Consider the following 27,587-nt stretch of genomic DNA (forward strand, 5'->3'; position numbering starts at 1 on the left):
AAAACTATTGTTGTTTTTGTTTTTTGAATAGCAATTTTTTACCCTTTTTATTATGATTCAAAAATTCTTAATTAAAATTACTCACTATTTCTCTTCTTCCTGCTTCTTCTTCGTCTTCGCTCTGCTGCCGCAGACGAAGACGTTCGCGTTCTTCTTCGCTGTCCGGTGGCGGTCTTTCGGCATCGGATTCGCTGTAACATATTCTATGAATTATAAAAAAACATATTATATGAATTATAAAATATTTTTTCCTAATACATATTTACTTACCTTTCTTCGTGTATGCTTGGATTTGACATGCTGCCAAAAAAATATAAATATAAGAATTTAAACATACTTGCAAAAATAATTTGTACTTACACTTCTTTCTCTGCGGTCAGACAAGTTGAAACTGAAAATTAAAACGACAAAAGAGGCAAAAGAGTCGGATGGTAACGAGAGTTCTTAGAATACGAGATGATCACAAAAAATGGGTACCGCTGAAAACTAAAGTTAGAAACACTTGAGAGTGATATAAAATTGAATGGACAGTCCCTTTGTTGTGACACTGCTTGATGAGGGTCCAGCTTAGGCTGGAGCACTAAATATTAGGGATGTAGAAAATATTGACAAAAAATGTATACCTACTTACCACTTCGTTGGAAAAGTGCCTTTTTTTAAATTCTTAGTATGCGAAAAGAATGAACTCTTTTTCCGTAATGCTTGTTAAACTGAAAGACATCAATGATTCTGCGAGTGAGATAAAAATTCCAAATCTCAATTATATATACAGTATGTCCCCGGATTGAGTTCACAAGAGGGAAAAAAAGTTTATTTGGCTGTGGCTTCACAAAATCAAGTGCGTTAAAGATTAAAGAAAAATTTACCTCTAATAATGTGTAAATATTAAAAAATTGGAAAAAAATGCAATTGCATCCTTAACAATAATTGAGAAAATTCGAAACAGTCGAAAGAATTACGTTAGAATTGAACTAGGTGCTAAAACAGGTAATGGGTCAATCAAATAGTAGAAATTGGTTTGAGTTAAGGAACAAATTTCATTCCTTTGACATTTTTTGCTAAATTAAAATAAAAAAAGTTCTTCGTTATTTTTTGTTTTTTTTCGATTTCCAGAACACAGCTTGATAATATTAAAGTTTTAATTAAAGATTTATTTATTTTAAATTAAGCAAAAAATATTATTCCTTTGTCATTTTTCTGTAAAATGAAAAATAACGTTTTTTTTCCTCTTGTGAACTCAATCCGGGGACATACAGTAGATATACAGGATGGCCCATCTAAGACTTTCGGGCTCAATATCTTTGTCATTTATGTACGGATTTTTCCAAAATTTAAAATTAATTTCTTGAATAGGTAAGGATGATGTGACATTACCAGCGTCACTCTCGTCTTAAAAATGTTAATTTTACTTGTCTTATTTTAATTTTTAATTAGTTAAGAATTATGTCATTTTATAAAACATCAATAATTATTCGAGTGTGCCAAAACTCAACCGTCTAGCTAGTCAAGTTGCCGAGAAAAAGAGAAAAAAGTCCCTCAACATTTCCAAAAGATGCAAAATCATAGTCGGCTATGAAAAAAATAATTTCCCACGCCCAATTTTGGACATCCTGTGTTCGGTCTGGCCATAATCGCTGACGTCAGTGACGTTCTTGACATTTGTAATATTTCTCATTTGAGGTTATGTTTACTTTTGAGCATGATAATGAAAATCATTGATTTAAACTTGCGCAGAACGATTTTTCATGATCTTTTGAAATTGGAAACTAATCACAATGCATCAGGCAGCGTTTTGGTGCAAAAAATTCGTAGGCACAAGGAAATGTGAGTAAAAAACTTGTTGAAAGTTGGTTCTTACCAGAAAAATTATTGCAGAATGGTTCGCTATGAGGTGCATCTAGAATTCACGACTTCTTTAGAAATGTCACTGGTTTCTTGGAAATGGAAATTCAGTGACACGTATGCAGTGAAGCGATTTGACTCATTTATGATTGCATTTGCGTTAAAACAGTAATCTCACTTATGATAAAGACAGAATTAGATGATCACAAGATTTAATCCTTTTTCAGGAAACTGCTTTACTTTGATTGACAAATAATATGTCACAAAGTATTTTATTGTAGGGTACAAAGTTTTAACAGTGAATAAACTATACCAGTGACAATTATAGCACTGTAACACCATATTTTCTGCAATAGTAATGAACGAATGTACAAAAATTTACAAATGTATCAAATATTTACACTGTTACAACATGTCTCTGTACTTTGAAGATTTATAACAAGTGCAAATGATGTTGGAATATTCCGTTTGGTCAAAGTTGGTCAAGTTTAATTAATCGTCTATTGAATTGGACTTCGCGTTTCATAGAAAGGGTTTGTTCATATAAGGTACTACTGAACTCTAAGTCTGTTGAAGATCAAGAATTAAAGTGGCTACTTTGATCCGGTTAAAATTGCATGCACGTTGCTAATTGTTAACAACAATAGTAGTATTTCTTTATGTTATTAAACATTCGGTTAATTCCTGCATGTCCTCCAGAAGGAAGCATGTGAAAATCATTTAAGATTAATTGTCTTGTCGGTAAATCGTCAATTATTTGAATATTTCGCAAAATTGATACTTTAATATTTGGTTTCTTAAAATCTTTGGAAAGTTTAATTATTTCTTTGATAGCTATCACATTTTCATTATTTCTTATAATTACTAAATGAAAAATATTATGTTGTGCACAAAACTTATTGAGATCTTTCAACGACGACCTAAGTTCTGACGTTGAACAAGAATTTCTCAATTTCAAATAAATCATTTGCAGTACTGCATCATAAATAATAAAGTTTTTATATATTTCAAATTTCTTTCCATCTTTATTTGTTTTAGTAAATTGTTCATAGTCGACTATTTTAAGTTCAATTGCATTTTTTGGTTTTTTTCAGTAATTCAACGATCCAAGGTTGATCAGTCCTTTTCTCGTCACCCGAAATATTGTTATTACCGTTTTTTGACGTATTATTATTTTCTTTAATTTTCCTAGAACGACTTCTAGTAATTACATGTATTGTTTCGTCTTTGTTTTTTACCATTTCGCGTAAATCTGATACTGGAATTTCAATACGAGATAAAGCATCAGCTGTTACATTAGTTTTTCCTTTTATGTACTGAATTGTAAAGTCATATTCCTCTAATACAAGTCTAAATTTCGTTAAACGACTTGACGGATTTGTCATGCCAAATAAATAAATTAAAGGACGGTGATCTGTTTGAATGATAAATTTTCGCCCGTACAGATAGGGTCTGAAATGTTTAACACCCCAAACTATTCCTAATAACTCTTTTTCTATAATACAATAGTTGATTTAAGCTTTGTTTAAAGTGCGAGATGCATATGCTATAGGTTTATCATCATTATTACACAAAACAACTCCGATTGCTTTTCCTGAAGCGTCAGTTTTCAAAATAAAAGTATTAGTTTCAGAAAAATCTGGTTGTTTTAAAATCGGTGGCTTCGATAAATGTGATTTTAGATCTTCAAATGCTTTTTGACATTCTAGTATCCAGTTAAACGAGATATTTTTTCTAGTTAATTGATTCAAAGGATTAGCAATATGTGCAAAATTTTTGATAAATGAACGATAGTAGTTGGCAAATGCCACAAATCTTTTTACAGATTGTGCATCATGTGGTACTGGAAATTGTTGAATAGCACGCGTTTTTTCTGGATCGGGAAGAACTCCTTCTCCTGCTACTATCTAATGTCCTAAATATAAGATTTCTTTTCTTAAAAAGTTACATTTACTCTTACTTACTCTTACTTACATTTACAATAATTGAACTCTACGTAATCTTTCAAATACTTTTATTAAATTTCGATTGTGATTAATTAAATTATTTCCAAATACGATCAAGTCATCTAAATAGACAAAACAACTTTCATTATTTAATCCCGACATTGCTATTGTCATAGCTCTTGAAAAAGCACTGGGACTGACTTATAATCCCATTGGGAGTCTAGTCATTTGAAATTGACCTTGATTTGTCGTAAAAGCTGTGAATGGTCTACTGTTTGGATCTAAATCTATTTGGTAATATCCTTGAGATAAATCTAGATGTGAGAAATACATTGCCCCCGATAATGAATCTAATATTTCCTGAATGTTTGGCAAAGGAAATTTGTCATCTTTAATTTTTTGATTTAGCAACCTATAGTCAATTACAACTCTCCACTTTCGAACACCGTCTTTGTCTGGTTTCTTCGGAACTATTAACAATGGTGCTGACCATGCTGACTGAGCTGGTTCTATGATCTTATTTTTCAGCATTTTTTGAATTTCGTTTTGAATTTCTTTTTTCTGTGCTTCTGGTAAGCGATATGGTTTTGTATATGAAGGTGTAACGTTATCTTCCAGCTGGATTGTATGTTTATAAACATTAGTGACCGTAAAGGGTCATCGCTCAAATGAAACACATCAGCATATTTAGCACAAATGTGTTCCATTGACACAATTTCTTCTTCATTTAACCCGTCAAAGTTTATTAATTTAAGCACTTCTTCAACTCTATTAACTGATGATGTATTTGAATCTCTAAAAGAAATGATTTGATAATTATTTGCATTTGAAAGTTTTGGTTCAAAATTTCTAAGTTTTACGTTTCGATCTAAAGTATTTAAAAATTGAACTGGAATTAAATTATTTGAATTAGAACGAGTAAGACTTCCTGCAATGAAAACTCCATTTTGTAATTCTTCTGGTAAAATTACGTAGTCATTTGGTTTACTTACACTGAAATATTTAATTACTTCACACCGTGGAGGTAAAGTTATACTTTTATCAAATTTTGATTTCATAGGCAAGGTAATGCGAGTATTATCAATTTAAATTGAAAGCGAAAAATTTTCATAATCAATGAAAGCTAAATATTCTTCGAAAAAATCTGCACCTAATATTCCATTTATTTCATCGTCAAAAGAGTTTATTATTACAAAGTTATGAGAAAAATTTAATGTGTCAACATTTAAAGAAATATCTGCTGATCCATGTGATTCGGTCGCACCTGAGATACCATTTATTTTAATCTTATTGGAATAATCTATGTTTTGTAAAGCTGTATTTATACTGTTTAAAAATATTGCCGAAATTGATGCTCCAGTATCTAATAATAATCGAATATTTTTGTTGCCATATCTTAATTCAATATAATTTAGACTGTCTATATTAAAAATAGAAGATTTTGAATTTGTTACATTTTTATTTTTATTGTGAGACTCTAAAAAACTGTTGTCTCATATGATTGTTTGACGTTGCTCCTTGAGATTGATTCTGTTGCGGTTGTTCAACTGCCGTATTTATTCTTTGCTGTCTTTGTTGTGAGTTAAAATTTTGATTTGGTTTAAAATTTGAATTGTGATTGTTATAATGATTTCCTCTATAAGATCCCCGCTTACTCTCATTTTTGAAATTTTGATGAAAATTATTATTTGGATTGTTATTTCTTGTGTTGTAATGAAACCAATTGTGCTGACAGGGTCTACTACTATTACTGTGGTAATGACCTCTGTTTGCACTGCGATTAAAGTGTGAATTTCTTTGATTATTATTGTAAGAATTTTTCGCGTGAAATAAATTTTGATCTTGTACATTTTCTTCTTTTGCTCCAACAATTGCTTCCGCTAAGGATTTATACTGCCTAGATTTAATAATAGTTCTAAGCTCACCATTACGAATTCCCCTTGTAAAAACGTCAATCGCAATTTTCTCATTCTCACTACGAAATACATCCATATTCTCCGGTTTATCCCTACATTGAGACAAAGTCAAATCAGCCATCAAAGACTCTATAGATCTTCCATACTCCTCGATGGATTTTCCACTTTGTTTTGAATTTTGAAGTTGCGCTGCTAAAGCCGCGGACGAATGTTTAGGTAAAAATTTAATTTTTAAATCTTTGATTAAAGTTTTGGTGTCATTATAAGTTTGGGCTAGACGAATTTTATGATGACGCGAGATACAAGCTTTTAGTACATAATTAATCAATGCCGGTTTAGCTTCTGCATTTAATGTAGGCTTATACAATTCGATTCCTTCGATTAAATTATGTACTGAGTTTTCGTCATCAGTAACTTTTCCAAGCAAATTTGCTGCAATTTTGAAATCAAAATCCTTTCCCATATTGGTAAGTGTATTGTTGACCAAAATAACCTCTATAGCCTCTAAACGCGATTTTACGATACTTTCGGATTCTCTTAATGTATCCTTAATTAAAACTAAAGATTTTTCTAACTTTTCTACTTGTTCTTTCTTTATCTTTCCGCTCTCTACGCTTTTCTTTAATTCGTTACAAAATTTATCATAATATTTTTTCAATGTCTCTAAATCTACCCACTTACGTTTATTAACTTCCTTATCACTTCTTCTCTGAAGATTGTCTTTCGTTAAATTTTCTCTAAAGTTCTGTACCTTGTTGTAGAGATCCAACAACGTTTCCTCTTCGGTCATTGCACATTTTTCAACACTTTGAACCCTTTTGTTACTCTAAAAACCTCACTGCACACACTTCACTTCAAGATTTCTTCTTCCTTTGGCCGTTGATCCGCTCCTAAGCGTCTTGAATACCATCGTCCCTTGATCCGTTGATCCGCTGATCCGTCGATCTTCTCAGTGCCGCCATTTCCATTGTTAGTCGGATTCTCTTGCTCTCTGACCTCTTCCAGTTTTTCACCAGATACCACAGCCCACAAACTAGTACCAAGCAGAACAGCCCGACCATCATCCATTCGCTTCTGTTTAGTGATGAACTTTGGGAGGCATCATTTCTCCCCATGCCTGCAGCTTCCACTATTATTTCTTCTTGTTTCGACTGCCGATTTCCACACATTTTTCTTACTTTTCTTGGCCTCCTTGACTAGAGGTTTCTTGCAAGAATCTTCTTTAACAGGATCTTGTTTAGCAGGATCGCCATGTGATGTTGGGAGAAGGGAAAACTCACTCTTTCTGTCACCATTAATTTATTGAGTAGAACTTAATAAAAATCACATGATGCACGTACGTTCATTACATTGGACTCTTAATAATAATTAGGCCCCTCTCTACAATCGTCAGCTTATATTTATAACCTTTCAATAGTGCTATAACATCAAAATACTTATTACCATAAATGGGCATAGAATCGAACGATGGGCTTTGCGGAATAAGCAATTGATTACATCATATCCGACCACATCGTTCGATCTACGTTAACATAAAATAGTGCGTTGACACTTTTGCAATAATAGTTCAACGACTTAATTTATTACATTACTACACTTCGACTGGGGTGGCGTTTTCGCAAATCCGCGGTTCGCGACACGCTAACGACTTTCGGTGTTCAGTTGGTACCCGTAGTTGATTATTTCGCGAATTAGAAGCGTTAACGTGACGATTAATTCCGTTTCTCCGAATTACATAACTGTGACGACCAGCGACGCGGTCCCCACATCTGGAACCCATTGGCCGCGCTCCGGGTGAGCCATCAAGCCCGTTCCGCTTGTCACAGTATCGATGACTTAATCGAGAAAAATCTACTTACTCGACAGCTTCCTCAATAAACTAGTCAAGTTTATCGCTAATAGACCAACTAACGGAGTTCCGATTTGAAAAGAAATGTCCACCCCGTCGAAGTAATGTCTTCCTGTATTTAGGGAAAGTCGAACCATCACAATAAGAACAATAAACATCAACACTGAAAAAAAACTTAATGCATTACGTAATTGAGAGTTAATAAAGTCTTTTGTAATATCATTTAAATCCTCATCAATTAATTCAAATTTGCCATTATCGTAAAGTTTACATAATCTTTTTGCCTTATTCCTTTCTTTTTCTTAAAATGTCGTGACTTTACATAATTTTGCCTGAATATTTCTATGAATTCTGTACATCCTGGTCTTTCTTAATTAGATCCTTAGAAGCAATTATGCCACGCTTTCCTGTTTTCTTATTTAAAAAATTGAAATTACTGAAGTTCATTCTGAGAAAAATCAGCATAATTATGATCCTGAAAAATCACATCAAAGTTAGAATTACTTGGAATATCATCAACAAAGTGATCTTTGCTTGGTACGATATTGACAAAATCATAATTATTATCATCTACTTCTTCACTGTTATTTTGCAAACAAGAGAAATGCGATTGACAAACGTGAGAAGACGTTAATGGATGGTTGCAAGTGCAAACTACCCTCTCAGTTGGAATTGGCATTGCGTTGTAGTTCAAGTGCTCTTTTCTCTCATTTGCATAATCAGTGTCAACAAAATGATCCTGACAAATGTAGCAGTTCTTGGTGTCCCGTTCTAAATCTATTTGGCAAGCCTTTTTCCAACTTTGGAGGCGCTGATTTCTCGTAAATTGAAAGAAATGTTTGTTTGGAGCAGAAGGATTGGTGTAATAGATACCAATTGTTGCATCCTGGATACTTGCAACAATATTTCTTTCGATCCAAGACTAACCATTTAAAAACTTGGTTAATAAATAAAGCTGTAGTTTTATTTTTTTTTTCGAATTCATTAGTTATGCATTGGCAGTTTCTAAATTCATCTTTTGGAAATGGTTGGGCTATAACTTATAGTATCTTAGTGCCACTTTCTGTTCCCTATTGTGGTCCTTGTTCTACACATTTTATGGCTTGTCTGTAAATGCAATTTGAGGGCAACTTTTACATTCCACAAGTGGCTTGTGAATGTAAATTGTCCTAAGCTTCAATAAACTTCCTACTAAATACATACCGAATCGATATGATTTGGACACCTAATATTTGTCCTTCATACATACTAGTGGTTCAGTATGTATGAAGGACCGAAGGCACTCTTAAATTGCGATCAGGCGAAGCGAGAGAAAAATTAAGCAAAGGCTATTTCTTTGCGATACAGACTTTCCGAAGAAACTGTTAACATAACTAGCTTGAATATATTTTAAACTAAAAACAAAATAATAATTCGATAATGCTGCAACATGAAAACCTTTCCGGTTGTTCTCCGTCCGAGCCATAAGGCTAGCAATGCACTATTTGCATTGTTACAAGGACCTTGCTCTTTATGTGTTTCAGTTCCAGATTTGCCAAAAGCCTTTTAAATGCTGCTGTGAATTGTGTTGTTAAATGCCCAGCGACTTCTTACTGATAAAAAAAATAGCTCCACATGGTCTTGACTTTGCTTATATGTCAAAGGATGACTAAAAGAAATAAATCAATCTTAAAAATGATTTCGAGTATATTGCAGTCTATACTTTCTAAAATCCGTATTCCTGCTTCCTTCTGCTTCCTCTGAAAGCTGACCTATAGGTAGTACAGCTGAGGCAATGATAACCACCATGAATCAAAATTCGGTGGACACTCAGGGGCATGTAATACCAGTCATACTCTTGCACAAAGAGCTTAGCAGTGTTGACTGAATATGTATGGAGAGCCTTATTGTCAATTCTTTGCATTACAAAAAAGTGTTTTCAAAATTACAGTAAAACGAAATATTAGGTCTTCAGAGATGCTTGTGATTTCGGGTGATATTTTGGGATTACTAAAAATTATTCGTGTTGTATTGCCATCATTAGATCACATTTAACATTTAACATGATGTGTTTAAAGCGCGATTAAATCAGAATTTCTTGATTGTCAGACGTTTTGTATGTAGTAGGCATTAGGACGTCTATTTGTTGTTGAGTATAGTTTTTATCTAGCACGGTAAGTTTAGTAGTTTCTTTGGCCAACTGGATCCTTATTGGGCGACAATATCTTGTTGATGAAGGGTTCGGATTTTGCCAAATAATTTGCTTGTTATCAGCAGTATCTTCTGTTGGGCAGAATAATGCACAGGTTAATGTTTGATTGAGTACAATTGCATTACATTGATTGATTGCAATTTGGCTAATTCGTTCAATTCCTCCATTTTCTTGTTTTATGCACAGGAGTATGTTAATCTTAGTCGAAGTCACTCACGCACTTACACAATTTCGATTCACGACGTCGCGCGTCGGCGTTTCGTCGGTACCACGCGATGCGTCGCGGGTGATAGAGATGCAAAGATTCGCGATTTTGTTACCGATTTTTGGCAAACAAATTGCGGTACGATCGGCGTCGTCGTCTCTTGATCCGGCGCGTTTGATCGGTACCATTTGCTGAGATGCTAGATTTGCGAGCTTACTTCCGTCGCGAGTTTATTACCGATTTTGGTAACGAATTACGCTATTATGTGGATTAGGATTAAGATTAGGATGTGTCGCCGGAGTGCAGCCTCACACTCCAAAAAAATGGCTTGGAAAACGACACAGGATTGTGCTACCGGGATGCAGCCTCACACCCCAAAAAAATGGCTTGGTCCGTAGCACTGGTTAAAAGGTTCGAAGGACCATGTTCAGATGGGGAATGGGTAGGTGGTGGGGCAGAGTGACAGCGTAACGACTTGATTATTAATACTGTCTATTTTTCTAAATTTACACAAATATATACATAATAATAATTAATAACTAACCAGTGACTCTAAAAATTGGTGAACCTAAAGCTAAAGCTAACGCGCTATTGACGATTGCTGACGGTTTTATGGTTTGGTTGTCGCTGACGGCTTTGGAGAATTTGCCGATTATTTTCCTGTTGACGCCTTTGATTCTTGATAACTTGCAATTTCATTGAGTGATTGAACTTCTTAACAGGAAATGTCGTAATAGAATCTTTTTACATTGTCTTATTTCAGATAAAAAATAAATTTACGTTAACATTGACTTTCAGAAAAAATTTAATTATTGAAAAAATATAAATTATACTATTGTTCATCGAAGATTGAACACAGGTGTTCCAGAACTCTCAAAGGGTTTTTCACCTCCTCGCGGGGAATCAGTCACTCCGCGCGGAACCACCCTGTCCCTGTGAGGAACAGTTTTGAACAGAACCATCCTGTGTGGAACTGGATGGTTCCACAACTATTATGGAACATGCATTTGCGTGCCATTCCTGGTACTTAGCAGAAAACGTTTTTTTATTTCTACCCGCCTCATGCCAACTTCTACGAAAGTGTGGTAAAAATGTTTTGCTCAAATACCTTTTTGTTTCATCAGTTTGGTTCGAGTTGAATTGCGGATGACAAAATCAAAAATTTTCACAATGCATTTTTCAACATCTCTCTGTGCGAACACGTGAAACTCATCACTGCTGTTAGCTTTAACCAACTGACAGAAGTACCTACTAAATTGATTGTTTTTTTGTAAATTTTCATTTTTGTAGCCTCGCAAAATGATCGATAAATTATTCTAGCAAAAACAACTTTTGGTCGTCTAGCAATTTTGGCGTTTTCTCGGTGTGTTTTTGTTTTCTTGTTTCTTTGTTTAAATCTTAATTTCCAAGTCTCTACGTTCGCCAGCCTCTCTTATCGCGACTGCCGAAAACAGTAATATAAAAATAAATCAAAAATATGCGTTTTTGCATATCACCACTAAAGCCGCAGTTACCGCAGTTAATTTTTGCTTTTGTCGTTAATAGAAGGTTTTAAGAACATTTTAGTGATAAAATGTAAAGATAAAAGTAAAGTAGTAAAATGTAAAGATAAAAGTAAAGTAGTAAAATGTAAAATAATAAATAATTAAATAAATAAAAACACAAAACATTTCATTAAAATTTAACTTTTCCCTAGCTTTAGTTCTAATAAAACCTTGGCGCACGTTGGCGCAAAGAAGTTAAATGCTTTTGCCCCATTTGAATTCAACATTTCAGAATAAAAAAAATAACTTGTTTGAAAACTTTCAATTAAGTACTGAAAAATGTATGAACAATGCCGACTTTCGATGGTTACAGACGCAGACAAATATTCCGGTTTTCAAATTGCAAGTAAATTGCTTCAAATTCAAGTGAAAAAGATTTAAAAAATAAAAATTCAAGATTTCATTAACTTTTTTATTCAACTTACATATACTAGAACTTGTGGTGTTTATTTTTATATAAAGTTTGCATATATTTCTTATACTATATACAAATAGTGCAAGCAGAGCCTTGTTCAGTGGTCTCGCCTAGACATTTTGGACATTTATATTGGATAGATATAGGCATGTTGACTCTAACAATACTTAACAAGTTATGGTTATAAAATTAACACGTTGACTGCCGTGTGTATTAATTTGTATACACGTTAGGTGGGGCTGGTGCGCCGTGTGTATGATTTCTTATACACACCCAACAATTCAGTTTCCGTTTAGTGTATCAGAATAGAGCACACTTTAAAATCCACGCTAACTGACCTAGCTTAGAACTACAAGTTTGCCAGCATAACCAAACTTTTTAAGAAAATGTAAAGTAGTAGTAAAAAAAAAAATTATAATAAAAGTATTAAAATGTAAAAGGAGGATTTTACAATTTTTTTTTCAAATGAAACAACCAAAAAATGTAGTTCTTAGACATGTAAAAAAATTGAAAACAGTCAAAGTTTATTTTATAGATGTTACATGATGGGTTTTAGAAAAACATTCCAAACAAAGCAAAGGTGTTCCAGGGCATTCTGGACATCTTGACAAAATTTGCTCTTTTATTTATTGCGTATTCGCGACCATTACGTTCTTTATTTTTTTGATAGCATATTTTGCAACGTCCTTTTTTCCCTGCTGGAAGGTATGTATGTTCACTAAATATGGTTCTTCCACCTCAGTTTTATTACCCATATTCAGTAATTGCAGGCAAAGGTTCTCTTTGAAACTTGTAATACTCTTGCTCTCTTCTTCATTTTTTTATATCAATAATGTGCATTGACTACGCTTGCACCTATGATAAGCTCTACGGCAATTTTTCTGTACCATTTAATTATTCTTCGTAGAGAATTCGTCTGTGTGTTTCGTTCAGGGCATTAAAACGTCTCTCTTGTCTTTCCATTTGAGTATAACAACTCCGTTTTTCTCTTTGGCAATTATTTCTCCCTTCTTGATCTTGGCTTCGACAACTTCTTTTGGAAGATCTTTTGTATATTTTTTAAGTGTCCCCACCAGGTGAGTTTTTCTGTGTTTTAATTTTTCGGCCAACTCTAAACTCGTGTACCTAAACTCTGAAATTAATGGGTTTAGGAAAATTATCAGTGTAGACTGTAACACCCTTGTCAAGATTTTCCTCCATCAGTTCTAGAACTACTTTAGTACCAACATTCATTCCTTCTACTTTCTCTTTGCCACAGTATATTTTTGCATGATACAAGTATCCACCAGAAATACATAGTGTTACGAGAAGATTCTGGAAGCTTCTAGCACCAGCTAGCGGTGGGCTTCTAGAGTCGTTATTTGATATTAAGTTAAAAAAGTGGTTGTCAAAGTTGGGGTCATTTGGAACTTGGTGATTTTCTTCGAGAAGGTTCGCGAAGCAATTTGCTTTGTCTTGGGAAGAGTGGTAGACGTTTGCTACGTCAATTGGATTATGGTTCGGTCGAGAACGTTGGCCAGAATTTGCTTTGAATTTTGACCAATACTCTTTCCCGTTCCGATAATCCAAAGACTCGCAAGTTTCCTCTTTGTAGCTGTTAATGTCGCGTCTGATTTTGGCGTTAAATTTGTTGATAAGCGTTTTTAGAAAGGGGTTGCGGCTGCGGACGTAATCGCGGTAGATTTTGCGTTTTTCTTTAATGAGTCTGAGGATGCGGTTTGGCAGTGGGGTTTTGTCCTTTAATGACTTTAAGTTTACAGTAATCGATTGCTGAAGTTAATGAGTCTATTTGTCGGTCTATTTCTACCTGGGAATTTACTGGGATAATGACTGGTAGGGCTTGGTCTAATTCTTCGCGGAAAAGGTTCCAATTAGCGTTTTTGTAATTGAAGATTTGAATAAGTGGTGGTTGTGGCTGATGGCCGTCGATAAAAAATTTTGCAATTAAGAGAAAGTGATCTGACGTTACTGTGGTGCCTATTGCTGTTTCATTGTCAAAGTTCGAGCGAAGTTAGGTTGAGAGGCAAGTTATGTTGAGTTGACTGAAAGTCAGTAGAAACTAGAAGCGCGGTTCCGTAGGAGATGTTTGAGGGCGTGTTGTGATAACAAGAAAAGTTTTTGACTTTAATCGCGAGACTTGAGCGCGTTTCGGTAATTGATAAAATTTTTATCGCGTCGGTTTCGATGAAGTTACGGAGGGCATTCAATTTACGCTTGATTCCTGCAATATTGACCATGGCGATATTCACATTAGGGGACAGGAGGCCCCCGCCGGGAGTGGCGGGGGCGGCCACCGTGGTAGCCATGGCGAAAGAGAGTTGGACGAGTTAGGGCTGTCGAATCTACTCAAAAGGGAAGTAGATTCTTTGACCCGCATGATTGATGTGGGTCTTTGTCTTAAGGACAGATTTGGAAGCGCTCTCGACGAGCTCGCTGACCTTTGCTCGTTGGTGAGGGAAAAGATCGTACAGAAGTTTCGTGACGAAGGTGATTGTCTGACGAATAGACACGGGTTGGGGATCGGGGTCTGCAAATTCGGGAGGGGGCTCCAGAATCAGAGTTGGGGCATTGGGGGGTTTCGGACGTGACAACTACGTCCTTGATTTTGGGGCACTGGCGGGGCCAGGCCGGGTGGGTGCCGTTGCACAGAAGGCAGGTGACGTGATTTGATTCACATTTGAAAGCTGGGTGATTTTCTGAGCATTTGGGGCACGCAATTTTGTTGGGGCATTCGGTGGCTGGGTGCCCAAGTTGGAAATACTTGGAACACTGAAGGGGGGTAGGTTTGACGGGGGCTTTGGACAGCTCGCACTGATGGCGCTTGCCGAACTTGATGACGCCTTCCTTGAGGAGGAAGTCGACGGTCTCTGTGCTGTCAGTGATGACACGCATCAGTTTAGTGAAATTTCCTGATTTCATTGAACGGATTCGCCAGACTCTGATGACTGATTTGAGGGCATCGCGAATTACGACTGAGAGATGGGGTTTAGAAGTGGCAGTGGTTGGTTTAGCTGAGATTTTCTTGTGGGTTTCCACAATTGAAATAGATTGATTTAAGGTGGCAACTTGAAGTTTTTTTTTGAAAGTCGTTTGGAAGGGGGTTTTGCGTTACCAGAAGAGCAGTCTTGTTCCAGTTGACAACAAGCTGCTTAATGTTTTTGACCAGAAGAGTGGTCGTTAGAAGGGAGTAGAATTTCTTTTGTGCAGCTCTGTCTGCAGGGATGTTTCTGATTGTGTCCTTGTGGTACACGTTAGGGGTATTTTGGTTGGAATTAGATGAGACGGAATTTCCTCTGGCACGAGGAGGCGAGAGGGCGTGTTGCGACGAAGTCGCAGAGAAAATGGGTGTTAGAGCCCTTGCGGGCGAAGTAGAGCGTGTGATCAACTCACCGATGCCGACTGGCGATCGGAAGTGGAGAAATGCTCCATGTCACTGGCACTTGAGGCCCTTGCACTAGCACCACTGACACTGGAACTTGCACTTTTCACTTTGGAACTCTTTGGAGCACTTGCATATACATTTCCAAAGCAATTTTATGATGCGTGTTTATTTTTGGTATTATCCACGCGCAAGTAAATTCAAAAAGTAAGGTTGGTTTAGACAATGTGACAGCTTTTCAATTTTCAGTTTAATATGTACTCCATTGATGTATGTAAGCGTGTTCATTTATGCTGTATTTGTGTTGTAAACAACTATTTATTTTGAGAGTTGTTTTATTTTAACAATGGAAAAAATTTAATATCGAGCTATTATAAAATTCCTTGCAAGAGAAGAACTAACACGACTGAATTTCAATTCATGGTTTTTAAAAGTTTCCGGGGATTCTTCTCTCTCCTTCATTTTCCACTAAAAAGAAATGGGCTGCTGAATTTAAACGTGGTTGTACCAAAAACGATGAGGATCCGCGTGAAGGACGGCTAAAAACTGCAACAACTCCAGAAATTATTCGTAAAGTACATGACACCATATGTCATCATTTAAAATTTACAATCTGTATTGCAGTCGGCATCCTCTCTTGTTCTCTGGGTGAGTTCCAAGACAGCCTGTATACGCTGTATAAATATGTATTTAAGTTTTATTCTGTGTAAACAGTTTTTTTTTCCCTAAAATCACCGTAATTTTTAGGTCTTTACCAACTTGTTGGTCAAACTTTTATAGAAGACGAATTACTACGGTAATCAGTTACGTTAAATTTATTATTAAAATTACTTTCTAGATCTATGACCTTTTGAAGACGACGCAATTACGATAGGATTTATTAAATGTTTGTCACAAAAAAAGGCATCCATTAAATCGAAAGGTTCAAATTCTATTATGGAGTCCCCCGTACCCTTGTTATACAGAGTGTCCCAGAACTCATGACCCAGAGAGCAAGGGAGGGTGCCGACAGCAATACAGATGGTAAATTTCAAAACAAAAATTGTTAAAGTTTAATAGTATTGGAGTAAGGATAAAAAATTAATAACCAATCCCGGAAACTTATTCTAGAGATGGAGTAAAATTTCCTAGGCAACGAAAGTGTAATGTTTATCTGACCAATGACCGATAGTATGTGTCCATAGTTACCGATTTTCACATTCTGTTCAACCTCCGGATTGGCTACCGTTTTTTCGTCTTAACTCGATTATTTTTTGAGCTAGGAAATTTTGGTTTACAAATTTTGGTTCAGAATTGTTGCCTCTATAAGCCTTTTTTCTCTGGGTCATGAGTTCTGGGACATTCTGTATATTATCTTTTTTTTATATATCGCAGTTTTAGATATTTGTATTTATCATTGCACTGGCTTTCTGTGACATCGAACCTCCGCCTTCCGGGGATTCTATATCGAAACCTCTCTTTCGCTCGATTGCGGCTTGCGTCAATCCGTCGTTTCGTTGGGCCTCGCGGACCCGATCAGCCAACGTTTCGACTTCCGCTGGTTGGATTGTTGGTTCGATTCTAGACGTGGGAGGTAACATTCGGTGGAGGTCTTCGTCTCCGGCTTCGTCGTCACCTGGTGCATCTAATGGATCTCGCGAGAGGTGATCTGGTAGCTCGTTCTGGGTGCCTGGTCAGTGCTGCGAGCCAGGTGAGCGCTTTGCTGTCTGTCCTTACCGTGAAGCCACAAGGCACTCCTGTTCGTTAACATGGTATCGTTGTTCTCGGGCATTAAACTCTTATTTTTTTAGGGTGAGGTATTTGATGATTGCTGGAAGGTTTGTCATGATGTCGGATACTTGCGATAGTGTTTCTATTTCAATTGCGCTTATTGCGTAATTGTACTTTGTTGCATCATTGGTAGCTCTAGCTAGCTCGAATTGCGCTTCGATTTGTATGAACTATAATTGTGGGTCTAGTCGGAAAGATGGGGACAATTTGATTGTTACCCTATCGACTTGTGGTGGTGGATTATCGTCCGGCATTTTGAATTTAGCACGTGGTAGAGTTGGAAATTGAACTATATTAGCTCTATAGCTATATTTTGTCTCATCGACGGTGATGCGACCCAACACGAATTAGCTTTCTAGCTGGGCGAACCATGGTTTGGGATTTTCTGTCCAAAATGGCGGTGGTTTTACTGAAATTGCGGTTATGGCGTCGTTCCGGTCTTCGTCAGCCATCCTAGTGGGTATTATTCGCACTTCGGCGTCACCAATGTCGTAGTCTTAATAATAATAATATTTATTCACTAATTATGTACAAAAACTTTTAGATAACTAAAATGACAACGACCGGTACGTACATACTGTGTACATACTGTACGTATGTATTTTGCCTTAAATATAAATATAACAAAAATGTGAGACATATAGTGATACTAAACTGAAAATGTATAATTTTTCCAACAACAAATCGAAAATGTCGAAATAAAATGATGTAAGTATATACATATTGTCACGTTGGCCGAAAAATCAAAAGTCTCGCTTGTAACAATAACAATTTTATTGTGCACTATGAACACTCTCGTACTTCACAATTATTCACTTTACAGGACTTCCAAATACTAGACTATCTACAATCCTATCACTACTCCCCTATATACAGATATTCCCCTACCACTAGCCTAATGCTGGAGCGCTGCGAGAATATTCGGGAGTTCCGCGTATGAATAAGAATTATTCCACGAACCGCTCGCCCTAGAGCAGAGCGGAACGTTCCAGCGCTGGCGCTCGAAGCTTCCAGAATCTTCTCGTAACACTGCCCCCCTCTTAGTTCTGATCGTCCCGATCAGACCAAACACCTGATTCTCCGTGATATTTACAAAGTCTATTTAGATGAACCACTTTCATCTTTGAACGGGCGCTGCGTTGGATCCGATACACCACGTCGTTGATCCTCTTGATCACCTTATACGGTCCCTCCCATGTAGGTGTCAACTTCGGAGATAGGCCCTTCTTTCGCCGAGGGTTGAATAACCACACCAAGTCTCCTTCGTTAAATCCTTCATGATTAGCCGTCACATTATATCTGGACCGCATTCTGTCACTAGCCATTTTGATCCTCTGCCTCACAAGGTGGTGTGTATCCAGTAGGGTCTCTCTCAGGTTGTCGACGAACTCCGGTACTTCCTTTCGTTCCGCCCCAGGCGAACCAAGCAGAAGATCACAAGGGAGACGCAGCTCTCTTCCAAAGATAATCTTCGCTGGTGTTTCTCCCGTGGTTTCATGAATGGCAGCTCTGTAGGCCATCATAAACAAGGGCAGTCGACGATCCCAATTCCTCTGGTGCTCTTCCACTACCTTGGACAGATGTTCCTCCATCGTCTGATTGAATCTCTCGACCATGCCGTCGGATTGCGGGTGCAAGGGTGTGGTTCGAGTCTTCCTAATTCCCAGCAGCTTACACATCTCTTGAAAAACGCCAGACTCAAAATTCCTGCCTTGATCGGAATGCATTTCGAGTGGAACTCCAAACCTGCTGAAGAAATTATCCTGTAGGACTCGAGCTACTGTTGTGGCTTCTTGGTTGGGAAGGGCATACGCTTCCGGCCATTTACTGAAATAATCCTGCACAACCAAGATGTACTTGTTGCCGTCATCAGTTTTTGGAAATGGCCCGGCCACATCTAGAGCGATTCTCTCGAACGGGGCTCCCACGTTGTATTGTTTCATGCCTCCTTTAGTTCGCGTTCGAGGTCCCTTGCTCGCCCCACAAACTGAACATCTCCTACACCATCGTTCGACATCCTCCCGGCAGCCAACCCAGTAATACCGCTGCCTAATCTTACTTAAGGTTTTGTTCACTCCGAAGTGAGCGCCTGATGTTCCGTCATGGACCTCCTTGAGTACTTGGGGGACTCTATTCTTGGGCACTAGTAACTGGGAGGTTACTTTCTTCCCGTCTGCGCTTTCCCCAGCCCTTTTCAGTACCCCATTTTCTACTCGCAGTGAGTCCCACTGCGCCCACATCGCCTTCAACCCTGGACTCTTTTCCGAGACATCTTCCCAACGCGGCCTTCCATTATCCGTTTCTTTCCACTCCAGCAGTGGTCCAATTTCCTGGTCTGCTTGTTGATCCTTCCGAAGATTCTCCGTAGTCCAGTCATCATCACAACCGATAACCATCCTGTTTATCGGCAATGGCCCTTCAATCTTCGCGCACTGCTTGCAATCCTTGCAAGGTCTTCTAGAGAGAGCGTCAGCGTTATTGTGTTGCTTTCCTGGTCGATGTTTGATTTTGAAGTGGTATTGCTGCAGCCGCTCAATCCACCTAGCCACTTGTCCTTCGGCGTCTTTCGTCTGTAGTAACCACGTGAGGGCAGCATGATCAGTCCTTATCAAGAACTCGTGGCCAAACAAGTATTTGTGGAAATGCTCTACAGATTTTACAACGGCCAGCAATTCCTTTCTTGTAGCGCAGTAATTTCTCTCTTGCTTGCTCAACACTTTGCTGTAGTACTCGATCACTCTCTCTTCTCCATCCTGCACCTGCGATAACACCGCTCCAATGCCGATGTTACTGGCATCTGTGTCCAAGACGAACTTTCCATGAGTCCTGGGGTAGCTCAAAATCGGGCTAGTGCACAAAGCTAACTTCAGTCGCTTGAAACTGCTTTCGCAGTCTGATGTCCAGTTGAATGATGCCTTTGCTTCCGTTAGTTTGTGCAGAGGTGCAGCAATGTTGGCGAAACCTTCTACAAACCGCCGATAATACGTGCAAAGTCCAATAAAACTTCTCACATCGTGCTTGTCCTTAGGTCTGGGCCATTCCTTAATCGCCTGAATCTTATCTTCGCAGGTCTTGATTCCTTCAAATGACACCGTATGCCCCAGAAACTCCACTTTCTTCCGAAATAGATGGCACTTTTTCGGATTAAGTTTCAAATTGGCACCCCTAAACCGGTCTACCACTTCTTGAAGGTTCTTCAGGTGTTCATCGAAGTTTTACCCATGACCATAACGTCGTCTAAATAAACCAGACAAGTTTTCCACGTCAATCCACGCAACACACATTCCATTAGTCTTTCGAATGTAGCGGGTGCGTTGCAAAGCCCAAAAGGCATAACCGTAAAGTGGTACAGGCCACTTCCCGTGGAAAACGCTGTCTTCTCCTTGTCTTCGGGATGAAGTCCCACTTGCCAATATCCACTCTTCAGGTCTAAGGTTGAGAACCACGTCGACCCTGACAGAGTTGTGAGAGTGTCGTCAATCCGGGGTAATGGAAAACTGTCTTTCTTGGTAACATCGTTGAGTTTTCGGTAATCCACACAGAATCTTGTACTACCGTCTTTCTTGGTTACGAGCACAACCGGCGAAGACCAAGGACTGTTGGATTCTTCAATAATCCCTTCTTCTTGCATGGATTTTACCAACTGTTCGGCCTGCTCTTGCTTCGCCCATGGTAACCTTCTCGGTGCCTGTCTGATGGGTTGATGGTCGCCCGTATTGATTCTGTGCTGAACGATGTTCGTTCTTCCTAGTGGCTCCTTCTCAACGGCGAACACATCCTTATTCTTCTTGATGAAAGCCTGTGCTTTAAGAGCCTCTTCTTCAGAAAGGTCACTCGTGTCTACCTCCAGCTTTAACTTTTTCACGGTCTTCACGTTTCTCTTTGATGGCTGTGCGTTACTTATTCTGGAGATCGGAACACACACAGCAACTAGATCGCCCTTCTTGATCGTGACTGGAGTAGGGTTGATATTCGCCACCCGCACAGGTATTTCTTTCGTCACTTTTACTAGTGTCTTTCCAACAAGAATTGGTTTTGTCATGTCTCTGGTCGGTTCAATCATTCCAACGCAGCTCCCAAAGTTACTTCCTAAACGCACACTTATCACTTTCTCGCTGTTCCCATCCACACAAGTTTTTGCACAGGCGAACGCTTTCACTCCATCTTCTTTTACTTCTGGGGTCGATAACACGAAGCTTTCGGTTCCAATCTTGAGGATCTTTTCGTTGTGATTAAAGGAAATCCCATGTCGTCCAATAACATCCATTCCCAGGATCATCTCATCCTCAATTCCTGCCACCAGCACCCGATGCCGAAACTTCATACCTCCCAACTGGACCGTGACCTCTGCCTCGGCACTTACTGTGGCGACATCTCCCGTGACTGTTTTTAAAATAGCACTCGTTGTTTCCAGAGATGACCTGTTGTCCAACATGTCCTTTCTCACAAGGGAAACCATGGCTCCGGTGTCGACCGTCATCTTCACTTTTCTCCCATTCACACTTCCTTCAATTATCAAACTCTCAAAATTTCTCTTCAAACGCATAACGGAAATAACTTTGGGGCTTGTGCTCTCCCCAGCCAGTGTGTGCCCCTTGACACTGCTGGGCTTTAGTTTTCCGACTGCTGAGGACGTGACTGGGGACCGTTCTGGTCGTTCCTAAGAACAACCCTACAGTCACGTTTAAAATGGCCTGGTTTTCCGCAACGATAGCAGGTCTGGCTAGTTCGCTGCTTCAGTGTCATCCGTAGCTCCCTGTTTTCCTTGAGGATGTCGTTTAGCTCGGCTTTCGTGACGAAAGCGGTAGGTGTTGCCTCTTCTTCGTCAATGCCCACACCTCGAATTCGTCGGTAATCGGGGACGTTCACAGAGCTCTTGAAAACGGCTTCCACCTCTAGAGCGCGCACCAGAGCTTCTTTTGCGGAGTGATAGCTGCCCAGTCGGACGGTTCTTTGTATTTCTGGATCTCGAATCCCTTGCAGGAACGTATCCACAGCTAGTTGTTCCACAAAATTCGCCGGAGCCGAAGGGTAGGCGAGCAAAACAAGGCGCTTGACACTTGCCTCAAATTCCTGCAGAGACTCTCCAATTCTCTGCCGCCGCGTCTTGAGCTCTGAGACGTAACACTTCGGTCAAAAAGTCCCGGGACTAACCCACAATTGGTTTCACAATTAAAATTTATAAGTATGCGATGGATAGTTTTAACCTTCAAAAGGCACGTGTCAAAATTTCATGACATTTTGACTATTAATTTTCAAGATATTGAAGTTTTTGTGAAGCTACTTTTGATATTTTCAAAATAATGGAAAAAAGCGAATTTAGAGTGCTTATTAAACATTGTTTTTTGATAGGAAAAAATACCGTTGAAGCTCAGCAATGGGTTGAAAAGTGTTAGGGGGAATCTTCTCCATCGAAAACAACAATTTGTTGGTGGTTTGCTGAGTTCCAACAGGCCCCTACAGACACTGATGACGCTCAACGCGCTGAACGTCCAAAAGAGGTCACAATACCAGAAAACAACGAAAAAATCCTTAAAATTGTTTTGGACAACCGGAAGGTAAAGTTGCAGGAGATAGCTGACACCGTAAAGATTTCGAAAGGCAGTGTCTACAATATTTTGCATAATTATTTAGACATGAAAAAAATATTTTCCAAATGGGTGCCGCGCTTCCTTACCGACGAACAAAAACAACAACGTGTTACTGAATCCGAGCGTGGTTTGGATTTGTTTACCCGAAATAAACGGGAATTTTTGCGTCGGTATGTGACAATGGACGATGCATGGATACACCACTACACTTCAGAATCAAAACGGCAATCAGCTGAGTGGAGAGCAGAAGGTGAAAGTCGTCCAAAACGACCAAAAACGCAACAGTCGGCCGGAAAGGTTATGGCTTCCGGATTTTTGGATGCACATGGTGTAATTTTCATTGATTATCTTGAGAAAGGAAAAACCATTAATGTGAATATTACTCAATGCTATTAAACCGATTAAAAAACAAAATCAAGAAGAAACGGCCCCATATGACGAAAAAGAAGGTGCTGTTTCACCCAGGTAATGCGCTGTGTCACAAGTCAATGGTGACAATGGCGAAACTACAAGAACTGGGCTTCGAACTGCTGCCGCACCCCCCATATTCTCTTGACTTGGCCTCCAGCGACAATTACCTATTCGCAAATTTGAAAAAGATGCTAAAGGGAAAAAAATTTGGAACAAATTGTGAAGTTATATCTCAAACAGAAATTTTTTTTGAAGACCTTGACCAATCATTCTACAAAAAAGGGATCGAAATGTTAGAAACGCGTTGGACGGAATGTATAACTCTCAAAGGAAGCTATGTTGATAAATAAAGTTAAATTTTTCAAAAATTGTACTTTTTTACTAGTTAGTCCCGGGACTAATTGACCGAAGTGTTATACTTGCTGCAGGTGTTGGTTTCCAAATCTGGCCTCTAACGCTGCCATCAGCTGGTCGTACCGCTCTTTGTCTCGACCTGAAATTGTCTCTAGCAGGTCCAGAGCCGCCCCTCTCAAGGAAACTATCAGAAATGACGATTTTTCTTCTTCCGACCATCCATTTTGTTTAGCCGCCACTTCAAATTGCAGCTTGTAATTGTCCAGTGAAGTCGACCCATCGTAAGTCGGGGGTTTCATTTCTTTCGTTGTGGTCAGGCCGGTCCTATTTGGAACTTGACGCCTTACGCGTAGCAACTCATTTTCCACGTGCTGTTTAAATCGCTCCAGATCTTTGACATGTACTTGCACTTCGTCTTTGACGCTTTGCAGTTCTTCTTTAACGCCTCCTATGCACTCTTCCACTTCCTCTCTGACGCCTAGTAGTTCCTCCTTAACGCCTCCTAGGCACTCTTCTACCTCTTTTTGAATTTCATCGACCTTAACCATAATGGTTACGTTCATGTTTTGTTCCATGTCTTTAAGCTGGTTCAGGATTGCTGCATTCTCTGTTTGTCTTCTTTCTTCTTCCTCTAATTTTTCTTTTTGTCTTCTTTCTTCTTCCTCTAATTTTTCTTTTTGTCTTCTTTCTTCTTCCTCTAATTTTTCTTTTTGTCTTCTTTCTTCTTCCTCTAATTTTTCTTTTTGTCTTCTTTCTTCTTCTTTTTGTCTTCTTTCTTCTGCTTCATGTTTTTCATTTTGTCTTCTTTCTTCTTCTTCCAGTTTTTCTCTTTGTCTTCTTTCTTCTAAATTTGTCTCCAATTTTGCCATCATAGTGGTCATCAATTCTTGTAGCCCCTCCATTTCTGCGGCTTGCTGTCTGGTTTGAACAGGCATAAAAATTGTCCACAATCAAGTAACAATGTCACAGTCCGGTAATGTCACGAATTTTCCGATCGAAAATTCCAGAATTTTCTCGATCACAAGACTGGGCGGGATCCCACTTTCTGACACCAGTTGTCACGTTGGCCGAAAAATCAAAAGTCTCGCTTGTAACAATAACAATTTTATTGTGCACTATGAACACTCTCGTACTTCACAATTATTCACTTTACAGGACTTCCAAATACTAGACTATCTACAATCCTATCACTACTCCCCTATATACAGATATTCCCCTACCACTAGCCTAATGCTGGAGCGCTGCGAGAATATTCGGGAGTTCCGCGTATGAATAAGAATTATTCCACGAACCGCTCGCTCTAGAGCAGAGCGGAACGTTCCAGCGCTGGCGCTCGAAGCTTCCAGAATCTTCTCGTAACAATATGTAAATGAAGACTACACAGGTAATCTGTACAAATTTAAGCAAGTATCCAAACTCAACAAATATAATACTATGTAATAAAAAATTAATAAATACTATGTACTATGCCGGCCGAAAAATTTCAAACACCTTCAAAATTTATTGACGTTAAAGTGGAAACTTGGCTTTATGAAAAACTAACCTTACTTTGACATGCCATGCCATGTCATGATAGATAGGTAAGTACAGTTTGTCAAAAATTCAAATAAAATTGATTCGTTTAACCAAAATCTTATTCCATTTACGTTAATTGGCAAAAATCATCATTTGTAATTTGCACATTATGGTTTTGTACCACTGACCTTGTGAAATAATTGTTCACAAAACTTAAAAAAAAGGCGAAAGAGCACCTAGATATCTGATGGGACTGAAGCATATTCAAGGATGAATAGTAATAATAAGGAAATGTTATAGATTAAAGTTTTGCAATTCATATAGTTAGTTCTTACATTCAGTTGGTGTTCTTCACATCTAGATGCTGCTTTCAAAGTTGGAGTTTGGATTTTTTTGTTAAAGAAGTTTTTGTTAAATTTATTTAATAAACGATTATAAAAAGAAGTTTGAAACGGATTAAATTTAAAAAATATTAATATTTTGTCATTGCATCATTTGAGTCAATAACTTGTCCTAGTCTTTTCGACATGGAGAGACATAGATTGCGATAGTAGTTTGCTGGTAATGATTGCCACGCTTCCGTAATACCAGCCAAAAGTTGTTGCCTGCTTTCAAAAATTCTTCTTTGCGCGTTTATGCGTTTAACCATCAAACCCCACATATTTTCTATGGGATTTAAATCGGGACTTCGGCTGGGCCAATCAAGGACGTTTATATTGTGGTCTTGAAACCATGCTGTTACTCTGTGAGCTGTGTGAATGGGACAATTATCTTGTTGAAACACATAGGAATTATCAGGAAAGTGCGGTTTCACCGAAGGCAGCATGACATTGTCGAGAATTCTAAGATAAACGTTACTGTTTAGCCTTTCCTCGACATGAACAATTACTCCAGGACTGTCCACCGAAATCCAGGCCCACATATTTACAGAAAATCGCCCCGTACGTTCTGACAAATCAAGATACCGTTCTTGATAACGGCTATTTCTTGGTCTATAGACCCTGACACGACCATTGGAACACGATTGAAATACCTTTTCATCAGAAAATACTATGCGATTCCAGAATGCATTATCTCGACAAAGGTGTTGTAAAGCAAAACCAACTCGCGCTTCCTTATGATGAGGTCTAAGTCTCGTTTTTTTAGCTGCTGCAAAATTTTTTAAGCCACTGTCCTTTATTCTTTTACGGGCAGTTCTGACAGAACCGGGAAAATTTGTAATTTAGTGGCTTCAACAGCTGTAGTAAAAGGACGATTTGCAATTATATTACTGAGGGCTTCGTCTTGTTCACGACAAGATATTCGGGGCCTCCCAGATCCTGGGAGCCGATCTACGGATCCAGTCAGTGTCCTTTTGCGCACAACTGAATAAATAGTATCTTTTGAGATACCCAATTCTGCCGAAATTTGTCTATAAGACATACCCATTTCGCGAAGGGTCACAATTTTTGCCTTATTAAAATGCGACACAGCTGGCATTTTTGACAATAAAATAAATTGAAATGCCAAAATTTGAAATAATTTATTATCGAAGGCCATCGTCAGTTAGAATGACAATAAAGGGTGATTTATCATTGATAGTTTTTAAAATGACAGAAGCTTGGTGTTTGAAATTTTTCGGTCGGCATAGGACAAACAAAATTATATAAATTTACATGATATTTATTATTGCTATTTTTTTTCTTTCTCCAACATTAATAATCACTTAATGGGTCATGAGTTCTAGGACATTCTGTACGTAGGGCTGGTTTACAGAAGCAAAGTTAAATCTTTGCTCTTTAATTTCGATTAAATACTTAACATCATGTTAAACTGACATGTGATCGTTTATCCGTCAATCAAATTTCAGCAATCGTCAAATTGTCAAATCGTCAAATAGTTGCGAGATTAACTTAATTTTAATTAAATTAATGTGTAAATCGGCTCTATGTTAATAATATAAATATTTCATAAATAATTATTTGCGTTTTTTAGATTTCTCATACTTAACTGCTAATTTTGTGAGGGGGTCGTCGTTCACCCGTCTCAAGTCTTGCTCTTTTAAAATCCTATTTATAACCAATAAATAATAATAAATAATTACATTAAGAACAATATTCATAAATGTGGGAACATTATCTGCATGAGAAGGACAAAACAATGCCAAAGGACGGTATTTCGTCTAAATTCAGCAGTTGTTCCTTTAATTTATACTTTACGACCATATGCGGTAAACGATTCAAAAGAATCCTCGCCGTGTCTCTAACAAATTGAGTAAATTGAGTGCTAGGTTGCACTAGTGTTTTTAAGCCATAATTTCTCAATGCAATTAAAGTATTCTGTGGCAGTTTCTCTTTTGTTTCATGAATTTTAAGGCAATCATGACATTTTGGCAACTGCTTGCGAATTTATTTGCCTATTGCACCTGCGACATAAGCTGTCGCAAAGTCCAAGTCTCTTGCCTCATCCGCTATAGAAGCATGAGAGGCGAAAATGGGAGTAGGCACACGAGGAGCCTCCGCCAAATCGTTTTCTACTTCGACAAAGCTTATTAAAGTGTCTAAGTAGCCAACAGTTTCGTCTGCCTCGCAGTTAGCTGCAACAGAACGAGAAGAAACAAGATTGGTTATGAGAAGAGATTTGACAGTAGAAATGAAAGAAGAACAAGTTGGTTTAGAAT

The 27,587-nt window shown here is 38.1% G+C and overlaps 2 protein-coding genes across 2 annotated transcripts in view; both read left to right on the forward strand.

Moving 5' to 3' along the window:
- LOC148170701 (uncharacterized) overlaps positions 1–27,587 on the forward strand; it is a 44,524-nt gene that overhangs the window by 14,151 nt on the left and 2,786 nt on the right. The window lies entirely within an intron of this gene.
- Positions 22,361–23,044, forward strand: LOC148170702 (histone-lysine N-methyltransferase SETMAR-like). Its single transcript, XM_088042236.1, has 2 exons — positions 22,361–22,448; positions 22,521–23,044. The coding sequence occupies exons 1-2, from the start codon at positions 22,361–22,363 to the stop codon at positions 23,042–23,044; spliced, it is 612 nt and encodes a 203-aa protein (XP_087898362.1).

Source organism: Gnatocerus cornutus, chromosome 7, assembly GCF_029298725.1.
Source record: "Gnatocerus cornutus isolate USDA-ARS CGAHR chromosome 7, icGnaCorn1.1, whole genome shotgun sequence".
Lineage (NCBI taxonomy): Eukaryota > Metazoa > Arthropoda > Insecta > Coleoptera > Tenebrionidae > Gnatocerus > Gnatocerus cornutus.